The sequence below is a fragment of the Coregonus clupeaformis genome, chromosome 27, assembly GCF_020615455.1.
Source record: "Coregonus clupeaformis isolate EN_2021a chromosome 27, ASM2061545v1, whole genome shotgun sequence".
In the NCBI taxonomy this organism is placed as follows: domain Eukaryota; kingdom Metazoa; phylum Chordata; class Actinopteri; order Salmoniformes; family Salmonidae; genus Coregonus; species Coregonus clupeaformis.
This window is the reverse complement of record NC_059218.1, coordinates 673,672-692,339: the sequence shown is the minus strand read 5'-3', so window position 1 is coordinate 692,339 and position 18,668 is coordinate 673,672. Positions and strand designations below refer to the sequence as shown.

The 18,668-nt window shown below is 42.6% G+C and overlaps 1 protein-coding gene across 3 annotated transcripts in view; it reads right to left on the bottom strand.

Moving 5' to 3' along the window:
* Positions 1 to 18,668, bottom strand: part of LOC121541499 (disabled homolog 2-interacting protein) — a 202,119-nt gene that overhangs the window by 118,997 nt on the left and 64,454 nt on the right. For all 3 annotated transcript variants that reach the window (XM_041850560.1, XM_041850557.1, XM_041850559.1), the window contains exons 2-3: positions 17,834 to 17,943; positions 8,599 to 8,717 (exon numbers count right to left, since the gene is read on the bottom strand). In XM_041850560.1, the coding sequence (XP_041706494.1) occupies positions 8,599 to 8,717; positions 17,834 to 17,908 (194 nt within the window). In that variant the 5' untranslated portion in view covers positions 17,909 to 17,943. The remainder of the gene's footprint in view (positions 1 to 8,598; positions 8,718 to 17,833; positions 17,944 to 18,668) is intronic.

Below are 18,668 nucleotides of genomic sequence, written 5' to 3'. Positions count from 1 at the left end.
TGGCAAGACCTGAAAATAGTTGTCTAGCAATGATCAACAACCAATTTGACAGAGCTTGAAGAATTTTAGAAGACTAATGGGTAAATGTTGCACAATCCAGGTGAGGAAAGCTCTTAGAGACTTACCCAGAAAGACTCACAGCTGTAATCGCTGCCAAAGGTGCTTCTACAAAGTATTGACTCAGGGGTGTAAATACTTACTGTATGTAAATGAGAATTTGCAAAAATTTGCTAAAAACATGTTTTCATTTTGTCATTATGAGGTATTGTGTGTAAATATGACTCACTGATCAAATAAAGGTTAAATAAAGATGGGTGAGAGAAAAAATCAATTTAATCAATTTTGAATTCAGGCTGTAAAACAACTAAATGTGACTTGTTTCAGGAAACTAGGTGTATGTCACACGTCACTACTTCACATGAGAGCCATTTGAATGTAAACAACAACAAAAAAATCTAAATGTTTTTTTGGGCAGAAATGCCTTCTGGAACATGTGAACTTTTATGTGCCTTAATAACAACCTTGTATGCCATCTGTAAATACGAATACAATTGTTAAATTATGAGCCTAGATGGTTTAGCCACAGAAAAAGATAGCAACCTTCCCGCTAGCCATGACTGGCTGAGATAATGAGTGGGCTAGACATGCCGAGAGATGAGTTCGGATTGGTCTGCCATGTAGCATGCTTCTGTCTATTTGAGCTGGTCAGTATGTGTAGGTAATCTTGTCTAACGCGGCTTTTAAAAAAATATGTATTGCGTAGTAGATCTGCATAAGTGTTGTTCTCCACTTTCTGGAAGACAGAGTTTTTAAATCATTGGAGTTAGACTATGATGGCTAAGGAGATTGAGAAAACACCAGTCTTCGGATTACATCTTCAAACTAAGGGCAGCCATGGTATCCTTGAAAGAGAGGGAGAAGCATCCATCCATGTATACGGGTAAGATAGTTACATTTTCAGATATTACACGTTTCTAATTTGCTTTGCTAGTTACAGCCTAATGTTAGCTAGTTAACATTGAACCTGGTTGGTTAGCTACCTGCAGATTCATGCAGGGTAGTAACGTCATGAGTTGGGATTATGGTTCATTGTTTAGCTAGCTAGCTACATGTCTTAACAAAAGACTCCACTATGCAAGTATCCATTTCAATAGAATGTTCATGATGTCACTGTGACAGCTGTTGATAGACGTAGCTGGTAAATCTACTCAGATTTCAGAGCACTCTCGTCTGAGTGTGCCAGAGCGCAGAATAACTGACAAATTTACGAACGCTCAACACCCGTTGAATATGGCTGGTGTCAGTAAATGTTGTAAAATGTAAAATGGTCAGAGTGAGCTGTTCTCTCATTTGTGTCTGGAAGTAGCTAGCAAGCTAGCCAACGTTAGCCAGTTAGCTTAGGTGGTTGACTGCTCGGATCAACCCTTAAAGAGATGGGTGGGGCTAAAGCTTAAGAGGGTGTGAACGATGCTAAATGGGTGTAGACAAAGAAGAGCTCTCCAGTAGGTGTGCCAAAACATTCAAAGGCCATTTTCTCAAAAGTGAGGTTACAACTTTATCAACTTTCAAAGCATAATTACTTTCCCATTGTTCCTCAACTGAAGTGTATGATATACCATTTTCTAGCTCTGAGTCTCTACTTTTATCCAATGTAAAAAACACAATTTCAAATTTTGCTACATAAGACCGAATCGAGCCGACTGAATCGAGCCGGTCGGTCTCAAATATGGAATAAGTAAAGGGGTATAAATCCTTTCTGAAGCCACTGTATGTATTGCATTAAAAAAACATCTGCTATAATATTAAATGTATAACATTATTATTTAAATATTATAACAACTCATGCCAACATTGGGATATACATTGGCACTTAAGGAACTCATGCTCTTGTGTAAGCCTTATTAAAGCTACAGGTGTCAGTGCTCAACAAAACAGATTAACCGGAATTACATTTATTCTCACATTGGCCAAAAATAACTATCTGAAAGCCACACCCCTACTAAGCCGCGCCTACAGACTTCTGATTTGACCCGATGGATCATAGCTCAATAACCCAGCATCAACAACCCAATTTAAAAAAAACAATGGGTTGTTTGTGACCCAACTGGCTGGGTCAAAATAACCCAACGTGTGTTCTGTCCAACATTTACCCAAATTGGGTTGTTTTTAACCCAGCACTTTTTTTGGGTGTGTTACATCTTCTTAAAGAATAATCTTAAAATGTATAAACGGAATTACAGATGTAGGATCTTAATTTCAGGCAGTTTGTTACAGCAGGAAAATAATCCTGCAGCAACAGGAAATGTGAATTACATTTTACATTTTAGTCATTTAGCAGACACTCTTATCCAGAGCGACTTACAGTTAGTGAGTACATACATTTTCATACTGAATCATTATTTGGATTATAATTAATGGACATTTTTGTAGGGGTTAATTCATTTTTCGTAAAGGAAAATCAAGTCAAATTTCAAAGTGGAAATTATAAACTTCAGAAGCCTTTTTTAACCTCAAATACACTGTACATTTAAAATGTCCTACATTGCAGGATGTTCTCCTGCAACAGGATTATCAAATTAAGACTATACATCTGTAGCTGCTGTCAGCAGACACAGCAGGCTATAGGAGGTTATAAAAGGCCTCTGGGCTGGAAGAATTGACCCATCAATACCTTTGTCATTATACTTAAATTAGAAAGACCTCCCACTGAGCTTAACTCATTGTGTTACCTGATAACACTGCTCTCCTTAGGCAACGGAGAGGATACAGAGATGGTGTCTTAATGACTGCAGCAATCTAGATCACTAGTGGGCTGATTAGGCATGTGTATTAAAACTTTTGCCACTCCTTTAAATGAGATACACATGCATGCCCGCGCTCATGCATGCTCACACACACACACACACACGCACACATGCACACACGCAATAACATATTCCTCAGGGAATTAGGGAGTGCTGGTTAGTAGTAAATAAAACATTACTGGGGTATCTGGCTGCAACATGGACAGACTGCTCTGTGTATCTGTGTTGTACTACACTTCTCTGTGATCAGCCGATACATACATCTGCTCTGTGCTGTACCATTCTGTGGTGTGTGTGTGTGTGTGTGTATTCTTGTCTGTCAATCTCCATTGGCTCAATTATCCCCATCCTCTACCCTCCACTCTATGGCCACTCCTATCTGTCATATCTTTAATTTGAGTCTAGAGGAAGGGGTTTTTCCTCAGGCCTGGATGGAAGCCAAAGTTATTCCACTACCCAAGAGTGGAAAAGAGGCCTTTACTGGTTCTAACAGCAGACCAATCAGCTTGCTGCCAGCTCTTAGCTGCCAGCAAGCCATTTTTCTGTAAACAAATTCACAACAGACTTTCAGCATGCTTATAGAGAACGGCACTCAACATGTACTGCACTGACACAAATGACTGATGATTGGTTGAAATAAATTAATAATAAGAAGATTGTGGGAGCTGTACTGTTAGATTTCAGTGCAGCCTTTGATATTGTTGACCATTACCTGTTCTTGAGAAAACATATGTTTTATGGAATTTCAACCTCTTCCATATTGTGGATTTAGACCTATCTATCTAATAGAACTCAGAGGGGATTTTCTTTAATGGAAACCTCTCTAATGTCAAACATGTAGGGTGTGGTGTACCACAGGGCAGCTCTCTAGGCCCTCTACTCTTTAAAATGTTTACCAATGACCTGCCACTGGCAATAAACAAAGCCTGTGTGTCCATGTATGCTGATGATTCAACCATATACAGTACGTGTCAGCAACCACAGCTAATGAAGTCACTGAAACCTTTAACAAGGAGTTGCAGACAGTTTTGGAATGGGTGGCCAGTAATAAACTAAGCGCATTGTATTTGGTACAAATCATTCCCTAGTCTCTGGACCTCAGCTGAATCTTGTAATGAATGGTGTGGCTGTTGAACAATTTGAGGGGACTAAATTACTTGGTGTTACCTTAGATTGTAAACTGTCATGGTAAAATCATATAGATTCAATGGTTGTAAAGATGGGGAGATGTCTGTCCATAATAAAGAGATGCTCTGCTTTTTTGACACCACACTCCAAAAAGCAAGTCCTCCAGGCTCTAGTTTGGTCTTATCTTGATTATAGTCCAGTAATGTGGTCAAGTGCTGCAAAGAAAGACCTAGTTAAGCTGCAGCTGGCCCAGAACGGAGCGGCACGTCTTGCTCTTCATTGTAATCAGAGTGCTAATATAAATACTATGCATGCAAGTCTATCTTGGCTAAGAGTTGAGGAGAGACTGACTGCATCACTTCTTTTTATAAGAAACAAATTGTTTGCATTGTCAACTTACACAGAGCTCTGACATACACACTTACCTAACCAGACATGCCACTAGGGGTCTTTTCACAATCCCCAAATCCCAGTGGTGTAAAGTACTTAAGTAAAAAATACTTTGAAGTTCTACATAAGTCTTTTTTGGGGGTCTCTGTACTTTACTACTTTTACTTTTACTCCACTACATTCCTAAAGAAAATAATGTACTTTTTACTCCATAAATTTTCCCTGACACACAAAAGTACTTGTAACATTTCTAATGATTAGCAGGACAGGAAAATTGTCAAATTCACACACTTATCAAGAGAACATCCTTGGATCTGCCTCTGATCTGGTGGACTCACTAAACACAAATGCTTCGTTTGTAAATTATGTCTGAGTGTTGGAGTGTGCCCCTGGTTATCTATAAATAAATAAAAACAAGAAAATCATGCCATCTGGTTTGCTTAATACAAGGAATTTGAAATTATTTATACTTTTACTTTTGATACTTAAGTATACTGTATTTTAGCAATTACATTTACTTTTGATACTTAAGTATTTTGAAAACCAAAAACCAGACTTTTACTCAAGCATTGTTTTATTGGGTGAATTTCAACTTGACTTGGGTCATTTTCTTTGGTCATCTTTACTTTTACTCCCACATGACTTTTGGCGAACACCAAACGTGCTTGCTTATTTTTACTCAAGTATGACAATTGGCTACTTTTTACACCACTGCCAAATCCAGAACAAATTCAAGAAAGCATACAGTATTATATACTGTAGAGCCATTATTGCATGGAACTCTGTTCCATCTCATATTACTCAAATAAACAGGAAACCTGTTTAAAAACCCCCAGATAAAGCAACACCTCAGGGCACAACGCCTCTCCCGTATTTGACCTAGACATTGTGTGTATGTATTGATATGTAGGCTACAGTGGCTTGCATAAGTATTCACCCCCCTTGGCATTTTTCCTATTTTGTTGCCTTACAACCTGGAATTAAAAATTGATTTTTGGGTTTTTTTATAATTTGATTTACACAACATGCCAACCACTTTGAAGATGCAAAACATTTTTATTTGTGAAACAAACAAGAAATAAGACAAAAAAACAGAACACTTGAGCGTGCCTAACTATTCACCCCCCCCCCCCCACTTGGAAATTCAGACCAAAGAGTTTCATCAGACCGGAGAATCTTGTTTCTCATTGTCTGAGAGTCCTTTAGGTGCCTTTTGGCAAACTCCAAGTGGGCTGTCATGTGCCATTCACTGAGGAGTGGCTTCTGTCTGGCCACTACCATAGAGGCCTGATTACAGCACTCCACCAGAGATAGTTGTCCTTCTGGAAGGTTCGCCCATCTCCACAGAGAAACTCTGGAGCTCTGTCAAAGTGTCCATCGGGTTCTTGGTCACCTCCCTGACCAAGGTCCTTCTCCCCCGGTTGCTCAGTTTGGCCAGGCAGGCCAACTCTAGGAAGAGTCTAAGTGGTTCCAAACTTCATCCATTTAAGAATGATGGAGGACGCTGTGTTCTTAGGGACCTTCAATGCTGCAGACATTTTTTGGTTCCCTTCCCCAGATATTTGCCTCGACACAATCCTATCGCGGAGCTCTACTGACAATTCCTTCGACCTCATGGCTTGGTTTTTGCTCTGACATGCACTGTCAACTGTGGGACCTTATGTAGACACGTGTGTGCCTTTCCAAATCATGTCCAATCAATTGAATTTACCACAGGTGGACTCCAATCAAGTTGTAGAAACATCTCAAGGATGGTCAATGGAAACAGGATGCACATGAGCATAAGTTCGAGTCTCACAGCAAAGGGTCTGAATACTTATGGAAATAATGTATTGCTGTTTTTTTTAATTTTTAATACATTTGCCAACATTTATAAAAGCCTGTTTTCGCTTTGTCATTATAGGATATTGTGTGTAGATTGATGAGGTCAAACAATTATTTAATCCATTTTAGAATAAGTCTGAATACTTTCCGAAAGCACTGTATGTGCCTGTACGTGACTCTGCCCTGTCAGAAGCCTGTTCCTGAGCTGACAGACAGTGGAGTGTCATTATAGGGTATTTTGTGTAGATTGATGAGGTCAAACAATTATTTAATCAATTTTAGAATAAGTCTGAATACTTTCCGAAAGCACTGTATGTGCCTGTACGTGACTCTGCCCTGTCAGAAACCTGTTCCTGAGCTGACAGACAGTGGAGTGTCACCAACTGCCTTCACATGAGATTACACTCTACAGGGGGAAGTTAATGGCAGAGACACACTGCACTGTACTGGTAGGGGAATGTACAAAAGTGTCAACTGGGTACCTAAATACTAGATTGTATAAATGAAACTATTATCAGTCGTTGTGTATATACGTGGGTGGGTGTATAAAAATAATTACGTGTGTGTGTGTCTGTGGTGTGTATGTGTGTGTGTGTGTGGGGGGGCGTGTTGTAGGGGAGATAAGGAGCTTCCTGGACAGTCTAATTTCCTGTCTGATATTTGCGTTCTGCACTGAGCGCTTTATCACAGGAAAACACAGAGAGAAACTAAACCCACTGTCCGAGAGAGAGCGACCGAGAGAGAGAGAACAAGAAAGAAAGAGAGACAGAGGAAGGGAGGGAGTAAGGGGGAAAGAGATAGAGCCATGTAGCCATGAGATAATTTGTCCAAACAGTGGGAGGATCAGAACAGAAGAACAGCACTCCGCTCTGCTCTACATAGATGGAAAACTCACAATGTTCAATGATGACACCTCCTGATTCTAATGGCTCATTAAAAGTAGGTGGGTCTCCAGCTATAGCAGAGTCTACTGACAAGCTCAAAGCAGCACACACACGCACAAACACACACATACACACACAAAGACACACAGACACACGCACTCAGGCCTTCTGACAGGCTCAGAGCAGCAGAGAGACAGAAGAACTCCACGTACAGTACAGTACTTCTTTATACTCCTACTAATTACCCAGCCCAGATGGACAGATTGCCTCATCTCCAATTCCACCCAATCATCGTTTAAAGTGCCAGCAGAGCTAAAAGTCTTTATCTGACACAAATAAAAGGGACAGTCAAATACGAAGTGCTAGTGTAGGAGGATGAGCAGTAAAAACACAACTTGGACTATCTGGGATGACACCTAATTGGGATCGTTTGAATAGAGCAAATGTTTTTAAAGCGGCTGAGTCTGAACTCATGAGGAAATGATATGATCTAATGAAATATTTTATTTAAACTAACAACTATTACATTCACTCTGAAAGAGCTCTGGGTGAGGAACTAGTGTGACTTAGAAATCCACATTCATTTTCCACACAGATTCATCACAAAACAATTTATTTGCTTTCTCACATATCCAATAGAGTTCAAAATAGAGTTGGCATGTCAACATGAAGGTACCGGCCACACATAATAGAACCGGTGGTGAATGGCAAGCGAAGGGTAAAATGGAACCTGGAGTAAGATGTGTGACATTTAGCCATAAATCACCTGTGAGACAAACAGAGCCAGGGCCCTGGGCTCAATTGGTCCAGTCTACGTTGCAGCAGCAGGGTCACAGAGGTACGAGTGTCACCACTAAGACACACGCAGCACTCACACATAAAGGAGAGCACATCCATCATACTCAGCCTCAGCCCACAGAGAGAGAGAGAGAGAGAGAGAGAGAGAGAGAGAGAGAGAGAGAGAGAGAGAGAGAGAGAGAGAGAGAGAGAGAGAGAGAGAGAGAGAGAGAGAGAGAGAGAGAGAGAAGAGAGAGAGAGAGAGAGAGAGAGAGAGAGAGAGAGAGAGAGAGAGAGAGAGAGAGGGAAAGAGGAAGGGAGGGAGGGAGGGAGGGAGGGAGGGAAGGAGAGGGAGGGAGGAAGGAAGGAAGGGGGAGGGAAAGGGGGAAGAGAGGGAAAGGGAGGGACAGAGAGAGGGAAAAAGAGGGAGGAAAACTGAGTGAAGCAGAAAGAGAAATAAAGGGAGGAGTAGAGGAGAGAAAGAGGGAGAGGAGAAATGACAGATTGGAGAGCAGAGCTCGGCTGGTTTTCACTGACAACACAAGCATGTCAACAGTGACCTCCATAACCAGCCATCAGTCAAAGATGCATCCTAACAAAACAGATCTGCCAGCACACAGTCTAGGACACACACACACACACACACATAAACAAACAAACACACACACACAAATCCCCCAAAAGGCAGACCAAAGATCCAGTATCAACACAGGCCCTCACACACAAACTAAAACCAGTGTAAAACCACACTGTATAACGGCTGTAATGTAAAACCACTGGGCTTACTGTACCTCTCATTGTCCACACTCCTGAAGCCAGGCAGGATGTGTCTGAAGCTGGAGTTACGGTCCAGTTTGGGCTGGCTCTTAGTACGCTTTATAGAACCTTTCAGCCTCCGACTGAGAAAGCCCTGGAGAGAGAGAGAGAGGGAGAGATGGAAGGAGGGAGGGAGGGAGAGAGAAATGTCATCAATAACAACATAATGTCATAGGATAATATGACATGAAATGAATGAGTGTTCCCAGTCAGTCCAATGTTACAGTAATAATACTACTGATAAAGCAATATCTGTCCAGTGAATACATTATTGATATTACCTCATAGATGGGCTTGGAAAGTCAAGGCAATGACAGACAGGCCTGGTGATTGAGAACTTTCTGTAGATATGAGGCTACATGAGACCTTAGAGCGATGTCACATACCCTCAACGGGAATATTCACACTCACACTTTTACAGTATATACCGTCATGAGTCACTCACAGTCTGTCTATTTATCTTTAGCTCTCTTCCTTTCACCCAATCCCTCTCTTTCTCTTTCTCTCTCTGCACTTTTCTCAAGATCCTACTCTGCCACATCTGCATCCCATGTCAGACTCCCCCAAGCACCTCTCTGTTTCCATAGAAACTGTTGGCTGACATTAAGAGAGAGAGAGAGAGCGAGAGAGAGAGCGAGAGCGAGAGAAAGAGAGAGGAATGTGGCGTAGAAAAGACTGGACGGAGACACAACACGTTTTTGAGGAGAAGGACAAAAAGCCTAGTTTGATATTTCCAGCTTACGTAGCAGAGAAAGAGGAGAGACGATAAATACATTAAGACTCACTGAGAGAGAGGAGAGCAGAGGAGTCACTTTAGAGTGCCCTCAATCTGTCTGAGGTGAAGGGCGGGGAGGAGAGGGGGAGGGAGGGAGGGCAGAGAAATAACTATAGGAAAAGAGCAAAGCTGGAGGAAATCAAATAATAAAGGTGAGAGAGACAGAGAGAGAGAGAGAGAGAGAGAGAGAGAGAGAGAGAGAGAGAGAGAGAGAGAGAGAGAGAGAGAGAGAGAGACCCTGTGGCCTGAGGAGGTGGTTTCAGTTTATTTCTGATCAATGTCCTCTTTATTGCAGGGTGAATCTCCCTATAATTTCCAGTCTCTTGGTCCTTCTCCGCAATAATTGCTGCTCTGTGAGGACACTGTTGCCTCCACCTGAGCGGCACGATGCCACTCACACACACACACACACAGATACACAAAGAGCCCGCAGTACACACACCCTGGACGATGACAGAAAACACACCATAAACAGGCATCCCTCCAGGTGATAACACACCTGTATAATTAACACCTGCTATGTGAATGTGTGTGTGTGTGTGTGTGTGTGTGTGTGTGTGTGTGTGTGTGTGTGTGTGTGTGTGTGTGTGTGTGTGTGTGTGTGTGAATGTGTGTCTCAGTGGCATGGTACTGTTGCAGCTACAATAATAATGATAGAACCAGGCCAGCAGATCACAGAGAACAGTGCTATTGTCATTCTCTGGATAGGGAACAAAGACCATCCCACTGTCACTCATCCAGTCACAGGAACTTACTACACAATGCTTGAGATGCACAATGCACTCAAAGTTCAATCATTCTTGACATGACTAAACATGAGGTATGTGAGGCAGCGCTTCACAGCTACAGCAGTCCTTTGTGTTTTCAAATGTATGTTTATGTACAGAAACGTACAGTGATGTGGGATAAGGTAACCAAAACACACATTGGTGCAGAGGCACAGCCTGTAGCTGGCTCTATAGCACGCTCCAGCCATTCTCTTCAAATCCCATTAGCTAAATGAATAAAGCTTCATCAGTCCTGATGGCTGGGAGGTCTAGACAGCCCCACTGCTCTCCTCTCTTCTCGTTCATTCCTCCTCTCCTCTTTTCTTCACCTCACCTCACCCCCCCTCTCCTCTCCTCTCCTCCCATCCTTGCAATGACTCACCGGATGAGGGATTAGCCCAAATAAATCTGTCATGTAACTGAGTGGCTGGGTTTGGCTGACAAGCAGGCCTTGGTGTGTGGGTTTGGCTGACAAGCAGGCCTTGGTGTGTGTGTGCTGTGTGTCTGTGTCTGTGTGTGTGTGTGTGTGTGTGTGTGTGTGTGTGCAGTGTTTGAATAAGGAATGGGGTAATCATAGGGTAGAGTGAGTCAGACTGTTCACCTTGAGTATTTACGGCCTGACGCTGTAATGAGGTTGGCATCTCTATTTAGTTCCAGCCTCCAAATCAGACTATTCACAACATGACATGTCTGTCTTACCAAGAGGAGGGAGAGAGAAGGAGATAGGGAGAGGGGGGGGTGTAGAGGTAGAGGAGGCTGGTTGGAGGAGCTATAGGAGGACAGGCTCATTGTAATGGCTGGAATGCAATAAATGGAACGGTATCAAACATCAAACATATGAAAACCACGTTTGACTTACGTTTACATTTTAGTCATTTCGCAGACACTCTTATCCAGCGCGACTTACAGGAGCAATTAGGGTTATGTGCCTTGCTCAAGGGCCGCTAGATTACCTGCCTCCGTTACAATGAGCCCATCCTCTTATAGATCTCCCCACCAGCCTCCTCCGGTAGAGAGCGAGGTAGAGTGTAGGTGGTATGTTGTTTTAGGTTTTTTGATCCCTTGAGAGCCTCAGAAAGTTTGCATGGCAATTTCAGACACATACACATACAGTGCACAGACACACACAGACAACGACACACACACACACACACTAGTGATGGGCGGGATGATTTATAATCTGCAGTCCCCGCGGTTATTTCTGCGGGGCAGGCGGGTTTGGGTAATTAAATATTGTGTGGATGAAGGGCGGGTGGGTGGCGGGCAGGTTGATTAAAGAGAAAACAATACATTGAGGCTACATTTAGGTTTTTCTTTCATTATTTTAGTGCGTAAGCCTAAGCGTTAGGGCCTATAACTGTACGCACACAAATAGCCTACATGCCAATCACCACATGCTTTGTGGAATGGGCAGAAAAAGTTCATGTTGATCCACGGAGGGAAAACGGACATCGGGAAAAAGGACGTCGGAGTTCAATTTAATAACAGAAAAGCTGCAAAATGGAGAGTTGAAAATAAAGAGAAGGAGGGCCAGAAAAGTGTTTGGGAAAGATTTGGTGAAGTGGTAAACAGGATGATTATAGCAGTGCCGCTGTGTTATGTGTGATGATTGAGGCGCTATACAAATTCAACAGTCACAAGACAGGGACTTCAAATAGGTCTATGGCACGTCAAGGGAACTGTAGCCTACTGTTCAGATGGGTTAAATGGAAACTGAAATCTGGACACTGACAGTAGGTCTTGGAGGAATTGGTGCCTCTAGGGCATTTCAGACTATTTTTTGAAGAATGTGTCAATTTTTGATGATTGGGTTTTGCTTATCGTGTATTGTTGTGTATAATGACCTGTATTTTATTGTGTATATGAATGTGTAGTTGAATGTGTTTATTGTATTTTGATGAGTATTGTGGTGCTATACAGGGCTCATCTGGAAAAGAGACCATGGTCTCAGCATTGACTCTCTGTCAAAATAAAGGTTAAATAAAATAAAAAAGAAGCTCTCACATAGCCTTAATATTAACTCCTGCAGAATTAAGCATTTCTTGCCGTAAAATGATACACCAAATGTAGGCTCCATTTTTACTCGGGAACAGGAGTGACCCACGCACCACTAACACACACACACACACACACACACACACACACACACACACACACACACACACACACACACACACACACACACACACACACACACACACACACACACACACACACACACACACACACACACACACACACACACACACACACACACACACACACACACACACACACACACACACACACAAGACTCTATAACCCTCTAAAGCAGAAGTAATTCCACACCTCAAACACACAAAGGCGACCTCCTTTCCCCTGTGAGAGTGTAGGACTGCACGCGCGCTGGGCTAACAAATGAAAACCCCATCCATTACTCTCAGCCAGATAAATAAAGTAAGTGAATGGAGTCCTGTCCCTGTAGGGTAAGGGGGGTTATTAGTGGCTGGCTGCTCTGGCTTGCGTTGTTGGTCTCTCTCTCTCCTTCTCCCTCTCTCTCTGTCTCTCATTCCCCTGATTGATAGGGCCTAAACCTCAGCTACAGGCTGTTTAGAGAGAGAGAGGGAGGGAAGGGGCGAGGGGGGGAGAGGGGGGTTGGAGAGACAGAAGGAGTGAAGAAGAGAGAAAAGCGAAGGACAAAGTCTACAGGTTATTTTCCCACTACTATTCCTCCTCTCTCTTCCCTCTAACTCATATTTGATCTGGGGGACATGATGAGGATATGTTGGCCTATTTGCTCTGTGATTGAAATGCACTGTACACAAAATCATATACTACCTGTCACGAATGTCATATAAGTTGACCGTGTCTATTTTCTGATAATTTATGATTATACTAGTTTGGTAGGAGTGGGTTAAGGGCATACAGAACAGCAGCCTATACTGTACTCTCTCAGTCAGTTCAATATAAATTGCTGGTACTAAAACTACCACCTATCTACCATCCGAGCCTCTGGGAACTAAGGATACTGCACTGCCAAGGTGAACCATTCATCTAGCTCAGGGGTAGGCAACCCTGGTCCTGATTAGATAGAGAAACAGGAGTGAACGAAAGAGAAGGAGTGATAGAGAAACAGGAGTGAACGAGAGACGAGCAACACAAAGAGAGAGGAGTGAAAGAGGGTGAAGGAGCGATAGAGAACTTAGTAAGGACCACCTCCCTCCTGGCGACTCCATGGCTCATATGTGTTGTATAGTTGATGTGTGAGCTGGTTGGTATGCTGATCAGGCCGTGTCACTGCCTGGTTCTCTCTGACCCGCATAGACCCGCTCCACATTAAGACTCAACACAGGACGGAGGACATTTTGGGTCGAGTTTAACACAGTGACATCTTCCCTCATTACATCCTACTACTACTTGTAGTGAGTCAGCCCTCTTCATCCTTACCTGAACCTTAAATATAGATCAAAGTATCATACGCTTTGCTCTTTGTGAGATATTCTCATAAATTATCAATACTTCAACATATTTTCAAATCCTGCACTTATCAAGATTATCAATACTTTAATAAATAAAACCTTCACTACATTACGGCATAAATGAAGGAAAACATTGCAATATATTATCAGTACATTGACTTAATTATATGACATCATATTCTTCAAACCTCCATAGTTCACAACATGCACGATAAATTCCACCATCCAAGACACCAAACTAATTTATGCAAAACACATTAAACATGGTTCTGATTGTTAACAGTAAATGATTGGTTAATATGCTGTTCACTGACCAACGCCTTTCCATTAATTATTACGACACATGTTCTCCTAGCCTGCGATTATCATTATGATAACACGCTAGTAACATGCCAGCAACACGCAGTGGGAGTGTGATGATAAGGCTGTTACAGCCAGAGGAGACCACTTTACCATTACACTTTAACACACTGTGAGTCACAACAGCCTCGTCCATTAGTCCTAACTCACCTAGGCTGACAGCTAATTAGGCCTAGTGTGTGTGAGAGTGTGTGTGTGCGTGCATGTGTGTGTGATGGTATGATCCACTCCTCACATTGGGCGGTGGTAGCATGGGTTATATATACCCCCGTCCGATTTGGTTCAGTCCATACAAATATTGATGAGAATAATAATGTATTCTATTTATAATGGTCTTTTCTCTCACCCCAGGCCATGAACATACAAATAACAAAATAATGCTGGGTTAGAAACACCCAATTTGGGTAAATATTGGACAGAACCCACATTGGGTTATTTTCACCCAGCCAGTTGGGTCACAAACAACTCATTGTTTTCTTTAAGCTGGGTTGTTGATACTGGATTATGAGCTATAATCCACTGGTTCAGATCAGAAGACTGGAGGTTTTGTTTAGTAGGGGTGTGGCTTTCAGGTAGTTATTTTTGGCCACCTGTGAGAGTAAATGTAATTCCGGTTAATCTGTTCTGTTGTATTGTCAATACGTTAAGGTTGAGCACTGACACGTTTGTAGCTTTAATAAGGCATCCACAAGAGTATGAGTTCCTTTGCATATGCATAGTGCCTATGCATATCCCAATGTTTGGATAGTTAATACTTTGTTATAATACTTAAATAATGCTATAAATTCTATATTAAAATGTTATCAGATCTTCAACCAAAACATAATATTAGATAAAGGTAACCTGAGTTTACAAATAACAACAAAATGTGATAGTTATTTATTTAATTAACAAAGTTATGCAACACCCAATTCCCTTTTGTGAAAAGGTAATTGCCCCCTTTCACTCAATAACTGGTTGTGCCACCTTTTTAGCTGCAATGACTGCAACCAAATGCTTCTTGTAGTTTTGATCAGTCTCTCACATCGCTGAGGAGGAATTTTGATCCACTCTTCCATGCAGAACTGCTTTAACTAAGCGAATATTGTGGGTTTTCAAGCATGAACTGCTCGTTTCAAGTCCTGCCACAACATCTCAATTGGGATTAGGTCTGGACTTTGACTAGGTCATTCCAAAACTTTGTTGCTTTTTAACCATTTTTATGAAGACTTGATTGTGTGTTTTGGATCACTGTCTTGCTGCATGACCCAGCTACGCTTCAGCTTCAGCTCACAGATGGATGGCCTTGTAGAATTCTCTGATAAAGAGCAGAATTCATGGTTCCTTCTATTAAGGCATTGTCCAGGTCCTGAGGCAGCAAAACATCCCCAAACCATCACAAGACCACCACCATGCTTGACCATTGGTATAAGGTTCTTACTGTGGAATGCAGTGTTTGGTTTTCGCCAGACATAATGGGACCCATCTCGTCCAATGTATCGGAGTATCAAAAATATGCAAAAGTAGAGACAATTAGAAAGGGGGAAATACTTTTTTACAGCACTGTATGTGTATCTGAACACCTGTATGTCTGACTTACTGTATTTGTGCGTGTTTTTGTTTGTGTGCGCTGCAGTCATGTACGTGTGTGTCCATACTCCTTTTTCCTCTGCAGTTTGTTGAATCATCTTGATCAGGACAGCCCAATTCCCCTGGGATTTATTTTGTTTGAGCAGAAGGGACACCCGTCACAGCAGGCTACCATTCCACAGCAGGCTACCAGGCTACCAGGCTACCCCCAACTCCCCTCCCACACACACACACACACACGTGCACACACAAAAACACACAAAAACACTGGGCCAGACTCTCCAATTAGACCCCCTAGAACAATCTGAGAGTGAGGGGGAGGAACGGAGGGGGGAGAGTGGGAGGGATAGAGGGAGAGATTGGATGAGAGAAGTCCTAATTCAGAATCAATTTACAGAGGCGTTGCAATCAGCCTCAAAGGTTTGTTGTGTCTCTGGGCGAGAAGAGGAGTCAAATTGGGTTGTCACCTCTCTCTCCACTTTAGAGAAGAATAGGACAAAATTGTGTATCCTGCACTCTTAGAAAAAAAGGTGCTGTCTAGAACCTAAAATGGTTCTTCAGCTGTCCCCATAGCAGAACCCTTTGAATAACCTTTTGGTTCAAGGTAGAACCCTTTTGGGTTCCATGTAGAACACTTTAAAGGGTTCTACATGGAACCCAAAGGGGGTTTTACCTGGAACCAAAACGGGTTCTCCTATGGCGACAGCCGAAGAACCCTTTTGGAACCCTTTTTTCTAAGAGTGTGGGTTAGTTGTTTTGGGGAGGGAGAGAATTCTTCAACCAAGTGTGTGTGAAGTCTTCTTATCGAATCAGTGGTGTGTGTGTGTGTGTGTGTGTGTGTGTGTGTGTGTGTGTGTGTGTGTGTGTGTGTGTGTGTGTGTGTGTGTGCAGGACAGAGTCTGGGGTCGGGATGTGAGAGAGTCATTTTGACAGATTTAGCTCAAAGTCTAGGAGGGGATACTTTAGATGTCAGGACAGGTCTTTCAGGAGGAGAGAGAGGGCAAAGAGCTGGGTTGTCCTTTCACCAACTGGCCAGGATGGATGTGTCACTCACTCACACACGCATGCACACACTACATTGCATCTAAGTAAATGCAGTGGGCAAAAAGTGGACAGTACCCTTACTTGCCAGAAGAGGGCAGTGTAATGACAATCATTTGGAACACTGCAGTTACACAGACGTTAAATCTATTGTAGTCTCATTCGAGGGGTATAAAGTTACCCTGATTCTATGTTAGGTTTTAAATTTGATCGCTTATGGTTTAAGGGATGGTTTGAGTTTGGTAAGCTGATCGTAGATCTGTGCCTAATGGGCCAGGTACCTTCTACCGGAAGCCACTATCATATCATATCCAATCATGAACTTAATGAACTTACCCATCATGCCTCAGGAGAAAGAGAAATAGTCATGTGACTCTACAGCCAGACACAGTGGCTTCATCTCATCACTTTTCTCCTCTCCTCTCTCGTTCTCTCCATTCCTCTCCTCTCTCTCTCTTCTTTCCTCTCGTCCCTGCAGAGAGCAGCGTAACTGACACCCAATCGATATTAAGCCTACTCTCTGTCTGTCTGACTCCTCTGTGTATCACCAATCCTCTATTTTCTCCTCTCTCTCTTCCTTTGGCTCTCTTTTGCTCTCTCTCGCCTCCTCTTACTCTCTCTCCTTCTCTCTCTCTCAACTTCTCTCTTACTCTCTCGCTCGTACGCACATATGCACACACACGATGTATGTTTAGCCACAGCATGCGTAATCCCTTGCCACAAAACTTCCTCTTCATGTACAACCAAACCACCATTCTCTATTCATAATCTCAACAAGCCAATCTACAGTAACTGTATTTATATTAAAACCTGGTGGAAACAACTGCTCAGTTCATAAACCACACTTCAGTCTCACTTTATGGAAGTTCTAGCAACCAACCGACGCTCCGTTGGCATTAATGTGTTTTAATATGGCTTCCAGTACACAGGGTTAGTGTCAGAGGCACATCAACTATCTTTATAGGTAAAGTCAACAGGCAGTAATAGTATTCTGTGGACACATGGTGTGGAGTGGAGGGTTTTGCCATTGAGATAGAGAGATAGATGGAGGGAGAGAGACAGACAGAGACAGAGAGAGGAGTATACTACATCAGCTTGAGTCCTGACCAGTTACAGACTACTGTACTCTCCCTATCTTCCATTTTTTCTTCCATTTTCTTTCACTTTCTGTCTCTCTTTGTGAAACACTCTTGATGCCCACATGCGCACACGCTGCGTGCTCCTGTAGGTGAGTACTCACGGTGACTCTGAAGGGCGTGACAGTGGCGGCAGGTTCCATGGTGGGTGTGATCTTGTCCGGGGCGCTACCAGGCATGCTCCGTCTGCGGCCCGTTCGCTCGGGGGGGGACTCTGGAGGAGACAGGGAAGAGAGAGAGAGAAAAGAAAGAGAGAGCGAGGACATCAGTCTTTGTTTACAAAAGTAAGGCGCAGTTAAGCAACCAGTAATAGGTTGTTATCAATATCATCATGATTCCTTTCATTTTGCACATTCCTTTTCATATTCTTGTTCAACTCCATTTCATTTTTTTTGCTATGTCTCTGAATAGACAGCCCTGTGATCTATCTCGATCTGATGCTGCTTTGTCTTTCAATGTGTGTATGTTCTATGTTCAGTGATTTCATGTCATTCCTGTTATCACATACAATGATTGTTACCACTCTATCAGAGCCTTTAGGTACCATATGCTGCAGATCGGGACATGTCCACTCCAAGAATGGGAGACATGCCAAGTATGCATGTCGATACAGCAATAGACTTCAGACAATGGTACAGTACAGAACAGGACTGACACTAACCGTGGGTTGCCATGTTTTTGGGTGAACTAACTTAACCCCTCACAGCACTGTTTCCATTTTAAACTGTAGCAATTAGTACTTGATGCACATAACAAATAATTGTAATGAGCTATTTTGACAGGAGAGGTTTCCTGTCTTGCATTGTGTTCTAGTCCATCTACCTAGTGATCTAAAGTGTACACCTTTCCCTTAAAAACACACAAAATCACCCCTGTCAGACACCGTACACTTTAAGAGAAAGGAAGACATTAGGAGATATTTCAGAGGAGTGTGTTTGG